The following is a 12,527-nucleotide window of genomic DNA, read 5'->3' as shown; positions in this document are numbered from 1 at the left end:
TAACAGGCAAACAGATGATCAAAACTCTCCCTTGATTCCTTTGCACAATAAAAAAGAACAAAAACCAAAGGACCACTATTAAGCCAGTTAGACTGATTTTAACAAATTCCAAGGTTCCTCTTTTAGCAAGTCTTTTAAGTGAAAACAATTGCAAGGCCTAGCAAGTCTTATTCAAACTATTCTGTTTTGGTTTTTAAGTAAAATGACAGTATTTCTTAGATTACTTAGGCATGATATTTAACAATGATGCAAAGTTTTCATCACTCCTGAAATTTTAGTGAAGCCTCATTCAGTCTTATTTATCTGAAAAAGTAGTCTTTGGGGTATTAGGAAAGACCTCAAAAACCTCAGATTTTTTCTTTAACATATTACCTATAGAACAGAAAGTAAAGCAAGTTATCTCAAGAATAGTACAAATAAAGGTAAGACGCAATGTATCCAATGGATTTAACTGAAAAATATGCAGAACTTTGATCAGTACAAAAGACAACTGAAATAAATGGTACAGACGATGACAGAAAACTAACTTTTTAAACAATAAAAACTAACAGATCCCATATGAAATAACATAGATGGTAATATAAAAAAATTTTCTCCACAAAAACATTAAAGGCTTTGCATTTCAACTACATTTGTGTACAACAAGAACAAATGAGAGGTAGACACAAAGAGAGAAATGCAAGAAAGAGTACCTTTGTTGATGATGGTGGAGTAGGAAAATTAAGCCAGGCTGGAGCAAAGTCATGCTGCGCCATTTAGGTCCAGTCTCTCCAACTCAGTGAAACAAGGCTTCAACACCTCATGGCAAGTCCCTGTCATATAAAAATGGAAGGAATTAGACCTGGAGCTCCTTGCCAAAATTATCTTATGCTCTTCTAAATGACAGTGATCATACTACTATAAGACTCCAATTATAATGAAATTCTAAAATAAGCAAAAATATAACAGAAACTAGATGGGGGGGGCTGAAGTTTAGGGGTATAGGGCTATGACCCAAAGGGAAGGTTTTTCTTGATTTTGTCTTAACTGTGGTTCCACAAATGTACACATCTCTCAAAGATTAAATTGTACACTTAATACTGGCCAATTTCACTATAAATAAACCAACTCAGTAAACTTTTTTTAAATTATTATGGTCTCATCACAAATAGACATCAAGTGTCTCTAGATGTGACACACTATGATGTACATGACATCATCTATAATGTATTCTTGTATACCCCAGATGGAATCTGAAATCTGATCTAACTACTAACTTTCAGGAAGTTCAACAGAGAGAAATTAAGGAAATCTAAGGGAAGTAATCCAGTAAATTCAGATCACAGGATACTTGACAGGTGAAATGACTGGGTCCCCCACCAACAAATAAGTGGCTTTTAACATGTAGATCAAACATGCAGGCCTTATACAAATCCTTACTCAAACCAATCAACCTTTAAAAAAATGAAAATTATGAATCAAAAATTTAAACATTAGTGGGACATTAAATGACATTAAGAAATTACTGCTCATTTTAGATGTGATAATGGTTAGTGTGATGGTGGTACATAAAAAACTGAAGTCTTTACAATTACATGGATTTATCTAGAATCTGTTTTAAAAACCACAGAATGCTAATAAGGATAGTTGGAAAGAGGTTGTACATGTTTATAAAGGTTAGTACAAGGAGGTGTGTAAACACTTTTTTCTCTAGTTACATTCATGTTTAAAAATTTCCATAATGAAAAGGTTTTTTGTTTTTTTTTTAAATTACAATCATCACGACGAGTATCTGAAGTATTTTAGAACTCCTTTTCTGCATTCTAAATTTAACTTTTTGGGAGCCTCTATCAACTGCATCCATCACTAAAAGTTTCAAGTTGCCAGCCCAATGTAAACAGCAAATTCAGTGGTTTTTTTTTTTTTTTAATAAGGCAGAAGCCAACTGAGCAACTGTACTCATTTCAATATAAAGCTATCAACTGATGAAGGAATCAAATTTTCTGTGCATCACAATGAGTTTACTATTAACAAATGTTTATACTTAAAATTGTATAATCTCAAAAGTGAAACTTTAAAAAACAAAAGAATATCACTGTTTATCTTTCCTTTTCTGCTTCTATGGCAGAATCCTTTAACATCAAACCAACTTGCTAAAATACTTTTTAAAAAATTCTCAAATTATAGAAATATTCCATTTTCACTATTCCAAACTGCAGAGAACTATTTAAGAAAAGGTTAAGTGGGGAAAAATACAAGAAATAGACACAAATGGTTAACTCACCATGGCAATGAAAATGTTTAAACTTTAGGTAAAAGCTCATATGAGCCATGAGCAAAAGGGGAAAAACCCTGATACAATTTGATTACCCAGAAATGACCAATTCCAGTAATACATTTATGAAACAAATGGAAGAGTATACCTAACAAAAATGAAACTACATAAAAATTTAGGCATTCTAAGCGCTAGACCATCTTATACATTTTGACATATTCAAAAATTAAAATGAAAACTAAAGTGTTTCTGGATAAAGGATATTATCTATTCTGACATTAAGCTACATACTGCTGAGTGAAGTAAGTCAATCGGAGAAGGACAAACAGTGTATGTTCTCATTCATTTGAGGAATATAAATAACAGTGAAAGGGAATATAAGGGAAGGGAGAAGAAAAAGACTCCTAACTCGGGGAAACGAACTAGGGGTGGTGGAAGGGGAGGAGAGCAGGGGATGGGGGTGAATGGGTGACGGGCACTGAGGGGGGGCACTTGACGGGATGAGCACTGGGTGTTATTCTGTATGTTGGTAAATTGAACACCAATAAAGAATTAATTTATTTTTTTTTAAAAAGCTACATACTAAGCAGCTTTGTGATGTTTATGATAGGATGTCACATTAAATTTACACTTTCAATAGCTAAAGGGAATGAAAAATCATTTTTAGTTTATACCAAAAAATTTCACAAAAATTGAGGAAAATCTAAAATAATGAAGAATTTAAAGCTTATCATTTTAAATAGTCAAGTGGTAATTTATATATTAAAAACAATCCCTAGGAGGCTAACCACTAATATTACCTATTCATTTTTGCAATGTCCTTCGTTTTTTTTTTTAATTTAAATCTAGTTTTGAAAAAATAAAGTTAATGGCAAAAGTTTTCAAGTTCTGAAAAAAGGTAAAGAACACTATTAGCTAATACTAAGGCATTTACACAAGTGTGTTTAAGAATCATGATATGCCACCCCAAAATATGCCACTTTATAACACAAGCTTTAAGTTTCACGAAGGCATTTTAATTCCTGCTATCTCTAACGTACCTAAAAACAGAGCCTCCAAAAAGAATTTATCAGTCCCCTTCCCTGGAGCAACTCTTCCCTACAGACACAGGTACAAAATCAGCACCACACCCAGACACTGCCACAAACTATCATTTCTCCCATCAATTCTCCTAAGGGCCCATTTACCTATCTTTCAAGAAGTCACCTGTTTTTCCATTTAAGTGCCCTTTCCCCCGCTCCCCTACTTCCCCCTATGGAATTAGGTAGAATTGGCAAATTCTAACCATCCCTGAGTTATTCCCAGGTGGGAGCACCCTCTAACAAACTTTTGTTTTCTCTTGTTGATCTGTCTTTTTTCAATCTACTTTACAGGGCCCCAAACCTGGGAACCTAGAATGATAGAAAAAGAAATTTTACTCCCTTAACCAGTGTAAAGGCAATTAAACTTTCAAAAGAACCACCCTATCATTTACTTTTAAGTACACTTAGTGCCATCCAAATTCATTCTATCTTCCTTTCCCTGTGTAATATTAGGAGCCGAACTGTGCCCCCACTACACACACACAAATTCTTGAGTCCAAATTGAAACCTCCCCCCACCTTTGAATGTAACCATATTTGGAGATAAAGGCCCTAATGAGATGATTAACTTAAAGGAGGCTGTTAGGGTGGGCCCCATTCCAATCCTGTCCTTTTAAGAGGAGGAAATTTGGACACACAGAGACACCAAGGCTGCACAGAAAAGAGACCATGTAAAGAGGCAGAAAGAGAGTGGCCATCTGCAAGCCAAGGAGAGAGGTCTCAGAGGAAACCAACTGTAAAGTCTTGACCTTGTACTCTGAGTTTCCAAAAAACTATGACAAAATAAACTTATTTAACCCACTCAGTTTGCAGTAGTTTGTTATGGCTTCCCTAGCAAAGGTTAAAAAGAAACAAAAGGCCCAAAATTGAGCCACCTGTGCTAAGACCCCATCAACAAGAATACGTACCTGATTGCACTTTAAGATCCTCCCAGAAAAAGAGGTACCTGGGTGGCTCAGATTGCTGAACAGCTGCTTTCAGCTCAGGTCATGATCCTGGGGATCCTGGGGACCTGAGATCAAGCTTCACGTTGGGCTCCATGCTCAGTGAAGAGTCTGCTCCTACCCCACACCCCCCATGATCTCTCTCTCTCTCAAATAAAATCTTTATAAAAAAGAGGGAAAATGACCCTCCCAGATAGGAAATCTTAACTAGTCAATCTGGAATTTCCTGGTCAGCACTAGTGAGGTAATCACCTGATAGACCCCTTCCACCATTTCCTAATGAAGGATGAGGTTATCCACCTTTTCCTTGTCCCTGGCCTCTTCTGCCTATAAAAGGCTCCATTTTGTACAGCTCCTTGGAGCTCCTTTCTTTTGGACAGGTAGGAGGCTGCCCCGTTCATAAAATGGTGAATAAAATCAATTTGAGGGACGCCTGGGTGGTTCACTGGTTAAGCGTCTGCTTTGGCTCAGGGCGTGATCCTGGGGTTCCGGGACTGAATCCCAAATTGGGCTCCCCCTCCAGCTCCCCACAGGGAGCCCGCTTCTTCCTCTGCCTATGTCTCTACCTCTGCCTCTCCATGTCTCTCATGAATAAGCAAAATCTTTAAAAAAAAAAAAATCAATTTGATCTTTAAATATACTGATAAATTGTCTTTTAACAAAGACTAATACAAACAAGTATTAAAAATACATTCATCAAAAATGTATGTATTAAGCGGTACTTAGAGGAGACTGCTAGGGTGCGGGGGAGCAAATCAGTAGTCCTATTAATTCCCGATTATTAGGAATCTCCCATCAGATTCCGTTATAAGGTCTGATGGTCCCATATGGACATAAAGATTTTTAAATGCTGATGGCACAAAAATCCTAATTTCTAATTTCAATCAATTTACAACCTATTTCTGAATAAATGCCTGAAGTCTAAAACATCAACTATAAGAAAATTCCCAAAGGGAATTATAATGATTTATATTTCAGGCACCAAAAACTTTAATATATAAATTACCACTTCATCGCTATTTAAAATGATAATTTCCCAAAGGGAAAATTGGTTCTAAAAAAGCCCTTACTGAAATACTGTACATTTTTGGGGAACCTAGTTAGCTCAGCCAGTTAAGCATCTGCCTTAAAAAAAAAAAAAAAAAAAAGAAAAAATACTGTACATTTTTAAGTGCATGTGCCTGATTTAAAAATCACTAAAATTTTTTAAAAGATTTTATTTATTTAAGAGAGAGAGAGAGCACAAGTGGTGTGGAGGGAGAAGCAGCCTGACCACGGATCAGGGAACCCCATGTGGGGATCAACCTAAGATGGCAGCCACTTAACCAAATGAGCCACCCAGGGGCCCCAAAACTCACTGATTAACTAAAAATCCAAAACAGATTTCTTCGTACTGAAAAACGCACTTTGGCAAAAAGTACACAAATATGAGTAAGACTTTTCCTATTTCCTGTAATGTTTTTACTTCTGAACCCACCAAGTTCATGCCCAATGTTTTCAATGAAAAACTAAAATTGATTTCATCATAATGAACATCCAACACTATCTTTATAATGATTTATATTTCAGACACCAAAAACTTTAAAAGTCACAAAGCCCACCCAAAACATGCAAAATCAACTCAAGATTAAGGCATTTTAACTAATTAAAGCAGATTTTTAAGAAAGAACACAGGCATCAGAGTCCAATGGTCCTGGATTCAAATCAACTCAACCAATTACTAGACTGGATGATTTTGGCAAGTTAGTATCAGACTGTTTTCTTCTCTTCGTTAAAATTTAGATAACTACTACTTACCTTTCACCTTGAAAACTATTTAAGTTCTAAAAGACAACTACCCTTTATTACCAGACTATCTAGATACAATTTTTCAAAAAGGTTAAATTTTTCATTTAGCCCAACTGTTCCAATCCCTTCATTAATAAGATCCAGAAGATGACTATTCAAATTCAACCTTAATTCTCTTTTGAAAATAAGCCTGTGAAATACTCCTTTGGTATAAGCTTAGTTTAATATATTAATAGTTTTCATTTAAAAAGTGGGTCTTCTGATTCAGGACTAAAGCCCAGCACAGGATGTCAGTGTCAAAGCAGGATGAGGAAGGTACCTATGTAGAGGGACAGTCAGGTATGGGGAACTGAGCTGAAAAGAGTGAGGAAGGGGGGGGGGGGGTCGTCAGTGAGAAGAGTCAAGATGATAAACAAGGAGAGGTGGGTGTCCGCATACAGGTAGTGGCAGTGGCCACAAAAGAAGACCGATTATATACAGGAGAAATAATCAAATAAGTGTTTAGAATAATGAAAGCTAAGTTTCATACTGTCAAAGAACCCAGTAACTAGTAACAGGGTGAAAACTAGTGAATGCTGTGGTGTTATACTCTATCAGTATAATTAATGATTAATTCACAGGCACATACTAAGATACTAAGGTTCACATATACCACAAAGGTACATATTTGTTTATGTATGTGTGTGTGTGTATGTATATATATATATATATATATATATACACCTCTCCCAACTCTGCACTGAGAGGGCCTGACTCCAATAAACAAGCATTCTTAACACAGGATCTTGGCTTCTAAAAACCGTTTTCCACTAAACAAAACCAAGGCTTTGAGAAATAGCTGATTTCCAAGGCTGGGGAAAGATGACAAAATAAGCCTAAAATATTTCACTTTAGCAAAAAGCAAGGAAATGTCCAAAAAAATTATGAAATACCAAAAGGGCATAGAAACCAGCCTGAATGGGTTCCCACTGGCCAAATCAGGGACAATTTGAGCATTAAAAACAAGAAAACACATGTGAAGACCACTAACACAAAATGGTGAAACAGGGAACTATAAGGGCCTACCTACCCCTTCAACAGAAACAGCAAAAATGAATCTGTCAGAAATATCTTTGTCAGAACTCTGAAACAAAGGCTTACAGCAATCAAGCACACTGAATCCAGAAAACGGAAACTTTGAAACAGTATAAAAGCTTTGTGGCATTTTTACTTCCCCTTGACCCTCATCTCTCCCAAGCACACTGGAAGTCCCAAAAAGACAGAGTGGGACCCAGGTCTCTGGTTCTAGAGTGAGCCCTAGAGATCTTATTCTCACAGAATTATGTTTCTCTGTATAAACCTGTTACAGATAACCCCTTGGGGGTTACCTAAGGAATCACAAGAGGTACTCGCCTTTGTTTCACCTGACACGGAAGGAAATGCTGCTATGTTGAGGGCATTTCCCACAAACAGTGTAAGGTGCATGAATCTCCTCTGCCTTGGGAAAAAGGTTTAAAAAAGTAAACAGTAGCACACCCAAAACATAGAAAGAAAGGCTGAGAGACCATTTTCTTTGGGAAATTATGGCACTGAAAAGAATTCCCTTATAACTGGGAAGCTTAGAAAACCACACAGAGCCAAGACCAGACACATGCTCAAAAGACAAAACAAAAAAAAAACCTCAGAAGACCCTAAGCTTTCACCTCAGATTGATCTTTATATTCAATTTAAAAGAGGAAATGAGAACTAAGATAGTTATAAATGGTTGGCTAACCACTGAAGAAATGCCCTAACACAGACCTAATGGGCAAAGACTGGGAGAGTTACTTTTTAATTTCCCTTTATTTCTATTCCTTCTTGGCTTGACATGCATTGGCAACAAAACACTAGCTGAACATGGTAAAGGTGTCTCCACCTTGGTAAAATGGCTCTTACTTGAAGTGCTCTCAGAACAGTAGTATCCATGGACAATAGAAATAAAACTGCTATTTAAATTTTTTAAAAAGATTTTATTTAATGAGAGAGAGAGAGAGAGAGAGAGAGACTCAGCGAGAGAAGTAGGCTCCTCCAGGGGTGCCTGATGCAGGATGCAATCCCGGGACTCCGGGACCACGCCCTGAGCCAAAGGCAGACACACCACAGCCACCCAGGTGTCCCTGAAATTAATTTCTGTAACAACATTCATGAACCTTTAGTCAAATCTTATTAAAGACTACAACCTGGGGACACTTGGGTGGCTCAGCGGTTGAGCATCTGCCTTGGGCTCAGGGCGCCGTCCCAGGGTCCTGGGATCGAGTCCAACATCTGGCTCTTGCAGGAAGCCTACTTCTCCCTCTGCCTAGGTCTCTGCCTCTCTGTCTCTCGACTTAAATAAATAAAATCTTTAAAAATATATAAATAAAGACTACAACCTGTCTCAGCTGTGCTGTAATCACTGTAAGAGTTGGTTCCTTGTTTGAACCATGTGAAAAGATCTATAATCTTTAGATAACATACTAATCCTCATATTCAAACTTTATTTTGTTCATCACAAATTTTTGCATTAATTTTTTCAACTTCACTAAAATATCTGAAAAAACAAAAATAAGAAACACTAGGTGACCACAAGCTAAGGGACGGTGACTTCAGAGACTACCCAAAACAAAGAACACAGACTTTACAAAACCGGTTTCAAAGTCACTGAATGAACACACAACTACATGCCCACTGTAAGCAACCCTGAGGATAGGAGGGGAAAAAACATTTGGTTCCCAGTTTCCAAATTACAATATTAAAAATGCTCAATTTTCTACAAAAATTACAAAGCATTCAAAGAACTATGAAAGTATGGCCCACTCACCAGGAGGGAAAAATGAAAATTAGCAAAACAGTCCCTCTAATGGAACACAGACACCAAATGTCCTAAACACAAAGAGCTAAAGGAAACAGAGCAATATCTCAACAGAATATCCATAAGGAGATTAAGAATCATAGAAAGGAACCAAACAGATTCTTGGGCCAAAAAAGTATTAGTAACTGAAATAAAAATTTCACTAAACAGTTGCAATGGAAGACTTGAGCCAACAGAAGTAAGAATCAGATTAAGTGGAAGTTAGGTCAATTAAAATTATCAGTCTGGAGCAGGAAGGAAAAAAAAAAAAAACTACGGAAGAGTCAAACCTCAATTTTGACCTCAAACTTTCTAGTTGGGTTCTTCTTTCCAGCTTGTCTCTTAGTTCAGTCAGCTGACCCTAAGAGCAAATCATTCCCAGAAAGGAACAGAAAACTACCCTCTCAAGCAATTAAAGACTGCCTTGAGCCAGCAAGACACCTCTGTCAAGTGAGTGACACCAGGACAGTGATTGATTTGACCTTGACTACCTACCTGCACAGAACCACTCAACTTTGCCACACATTTTTCTTATATAAACCTTGAAGTATTTTTGGCGTTTTGGAGACAGTCTCTGAGACGTTAGTCCAATGTCTTCTTGGTGTTGGCCTCACTAAAATAAATTCCTTTGTTTCACTACCACTCATATCTCTGCCTATAGATTTTGTCAGCAACGAGTGGCTGAAACCAGCCTGTTTGCTCTTGCACCTCTGCACCCCAGCTACAAAAAGCCCTGTAGGACACCATCAAGCATACCAACACACACATGAGTATATAATATAGGCATACTACCGATTAAAATTCCAACATCCTTTTTTGCACATAAAAGCCATTCTCAAATCCATTTGGAACTGCAAGGGATCACAAACATCCAAAACAATATTGAGAAGGAGAATATAGTTACAGGATTCACATTTCTGTATTTCTTAACTTACTAAAAAGCTACAAAAATCAAATCGCAATGGCATATGGAAAGATATATAAACCAATGGGATGGAAAGGAGAGTCCAGAAATAAAGTTATATGGCCAGTTAATTTTTTTTAAAGCACTAAGGCCATTTAATGGGGGAAATAATAGTCTTTTCAACAAATGGTGCCGAGACAAATGGATAGTCAATGAACTCCTATCCACACTATATACAAAAATTAACTCAAAATGGATAAGACCTAACTATAAAAGCTACAACTACAAAGCTATCAGAAGAAAACATGTGGGTAAAGGTTCATGATCTTGGATTTGGCATTAGATTTTTAGATATGACACCAAAAGGATAAACAACAAAAGAAAAAAATGGCCTCCATATAAATATAAAACTTAAATAGAAGTTTTAAAATATAAAACTATAAAACTTTCTGTGGCAAAGGATATTATCTAGAAAGTGAATGACAACTGACAGAATGGGAGAAAATATTTGCAAAACATCTGATAAGGGTCTAGTATCGAGGATATATAAAGAACTCTTACAATTCAACAACAAAAACAACCCAATTTTAAAATGGGCAAATGGGACACCTGGTTGGCTCAGCGGTTGGGTGTCTGCTTTTGGCTCAGGGCGTGATCCTGGACTTACGGGATCGAGTCCAGCATCAGGCTCCCCACATGGAGTCTACTTCTCCCTCTGCCTGTGTTCTCTGCCTCTGTTTCTCTCATGAATAAATAAATGGGCAAAGGACTTGATAGACATCTCTTCCCCCCTCACCTACATCTTTAAAAAAAAAAAAAACAGTACATAGCAAGTGCTGATGAAGATATGGGAGAAATTAGTACCCCTGTACATTGTTAGTGGGAAGGTAAATTGGTGCAAACTGTGGAAAAGTTCAATAATTCCTTATTAAAAAGTTAAATATATATTAATGACCAAGCAATACTAAATATATGTATTATGTGTATACATGTGTGTATATATCCAAAAGAATTACAAATGGGTATTCAAATATTTGTACAACAATGTTCAATACCAGATCTATTCACAATAGCCAAGAGGAAGTATACCGAATATCCATCAATACATCAATGAATAAACAAAACGTGGTATATACATTATAAAGGCATGAAGTACTGACAAATGCTAAAGGGTTAACCTAAAAAACATGCTAAATGAAAGAAGCCAGACCAAAGATCACATATTGCACAATTCCAGTTATATGAAATATCCGTGAGTAAATCCATAAAGATGAAAAGCACACTAGTGGTTGCCAAGGATTGCTGGGATGGAGGAATGGGGAGTGACTGCTAAATGAATACAGATTTTTCTTTTTGGGTGACAAAAATGTTCTGGAACTTAATAAAGGTGGTTTCACATCATTGTGAATGTACTAAATGCCACTGAATTGTATGTTTTAAAATGGGTCATGTAATGTGACTTTCATTTCAATAAAAATAAATACTACTATATTATAACCCCATGAATAAAACACCATCAATCAGGATATAAACGCATAGAGTGAAAAATTACAGGAGGAGGTGGAGGTTATACATTTCTAGTTACCTTCTACCCCTCAAAACAAAAACAAAACCACTTATTACAGTTTTGCAGTGAAATAGCCAAATAGCCTGGGAAATCCTTAATGAACAGATCAAAGTGAACATCATCAGTTATGGAACAAACTGAAATTGTGTGCCAAATGACAGAATGCAATAAGCAAAAGGGAGTACTGCTTTACTTCTATAATATTCTAGCCAAAGATGCATAACCAAAGCAGCACAGCCTGTCTGAACACGAGAAATGCCAACTTGAGAGACATAACTGACCCATAATCTTCATGCATCAGGTTATAAAAGGAAAATTATTTTTTAAAAATGATCAGTCTGTGACACATGTTCATCCCATATTTTTGTAAGTCACATTTTAACTTTTAAAAACTATACTATGATGGGGCACCTGGGTGGCTCAGGGACTGAGTGTCTGCCTATGTCTTGCCTATCTCTTATGAATAAATCTTAAAAAAAAAAAAAACTATGACATTTTGTTCCACTGAATTTTGTTTTCGTTGCTCTAATACCATAATGAAACTTTATTTAGTATGCACACTGTTAAGTGCTGAGTGATTTACAGACTTTCCTAAGAGGCCCCTCCCCCTGTAGATTCTGATGGCACAGGTCCTAATTAAACAGGACCTACAATTCTGTTATTTTTTTTTAAGATTTTTATTTTATTTATTCATGAGACACACCGAGAGAGAAGCAGAGACAGTGGCAGAGGGAGAAGCAGACTCATCACAGGGAGCCCGATGCAGGATTCGATCCCCAGACCCGGAATCACACGCTAAGTGGAAGGCATACGCTCAAACGCTGAGCCACCCAGGAGTCCCTATAATTCTGTTTTTAAGCCAGTATTTAAAGTAATGATGATCAGGAAAGGATGGCAAATACTGCAAAAAACATCAAGAAAGGGACGCCTGTGTGGCTCAGTGGTTTAGTGCCTGTCTTCGGCTCAGGGCGTGATCCTGGAGTCCCAGGATGGAGTCCTATATCGGGCTCCCTGCATGGGTCCTGCTTCTCCCTCTGCTTGTGTCTCTGCCACTCTGTGTCTCCGCCTCTCTGTGTCTCACATGAATAAATGAAGTCTTTAAAAAAAAAATCCTTCTTTCTCAAAAGACTTAGAAGTTAAA

At 36.9% G+C, this 12,527-nt stretch overlaps 1 protein-coding gene across 8 annotated transcripts in view; it reads right to left on the bottom strand.

Annotated features, from left to right (window-relative positions):
• GPBP1 (GC-rich promoter binding protein 1) overlaps positions 1-12,527 on the bottom strand; it is a 71,987-nt gene that overhangs the window by 39,568 nt on the left and 19,892 nt on the right. For all 8 annotated transcript variants that reach the window (XM_026018934.2, XM_026018925.2, XM_072749963.1 and 5 more), the window contains exon 3: positions 693-812. In XM_026018934.2, the coding sequence (XP_025874719.1) occupies positions 693-755 (63 nt within the window). In that variant the 5' untranslated portion in view covers positions 756-812. The remainder of the gene's footprint in view (positions 1-692; positions 813-12,527) is intronic.

Source organism: Vulpes vulpes, chromosome 2 (assembly GCF_048418805.1).
Source record: "Vulpes vulpes isolate BD-2025 chromosome 2, VulVul3, whole genome shotgun sequence".
NCBI classification, from domain to species: domain Eukaryota; kingdom Metazoa; phylum Chordata; class Mammalia; order Carnivora; family Canidae; genus Vulpes; species Vulpes vulpes.
This window is presented reverse-complemented; position numbering and strand designations above follow the sequence as displayed.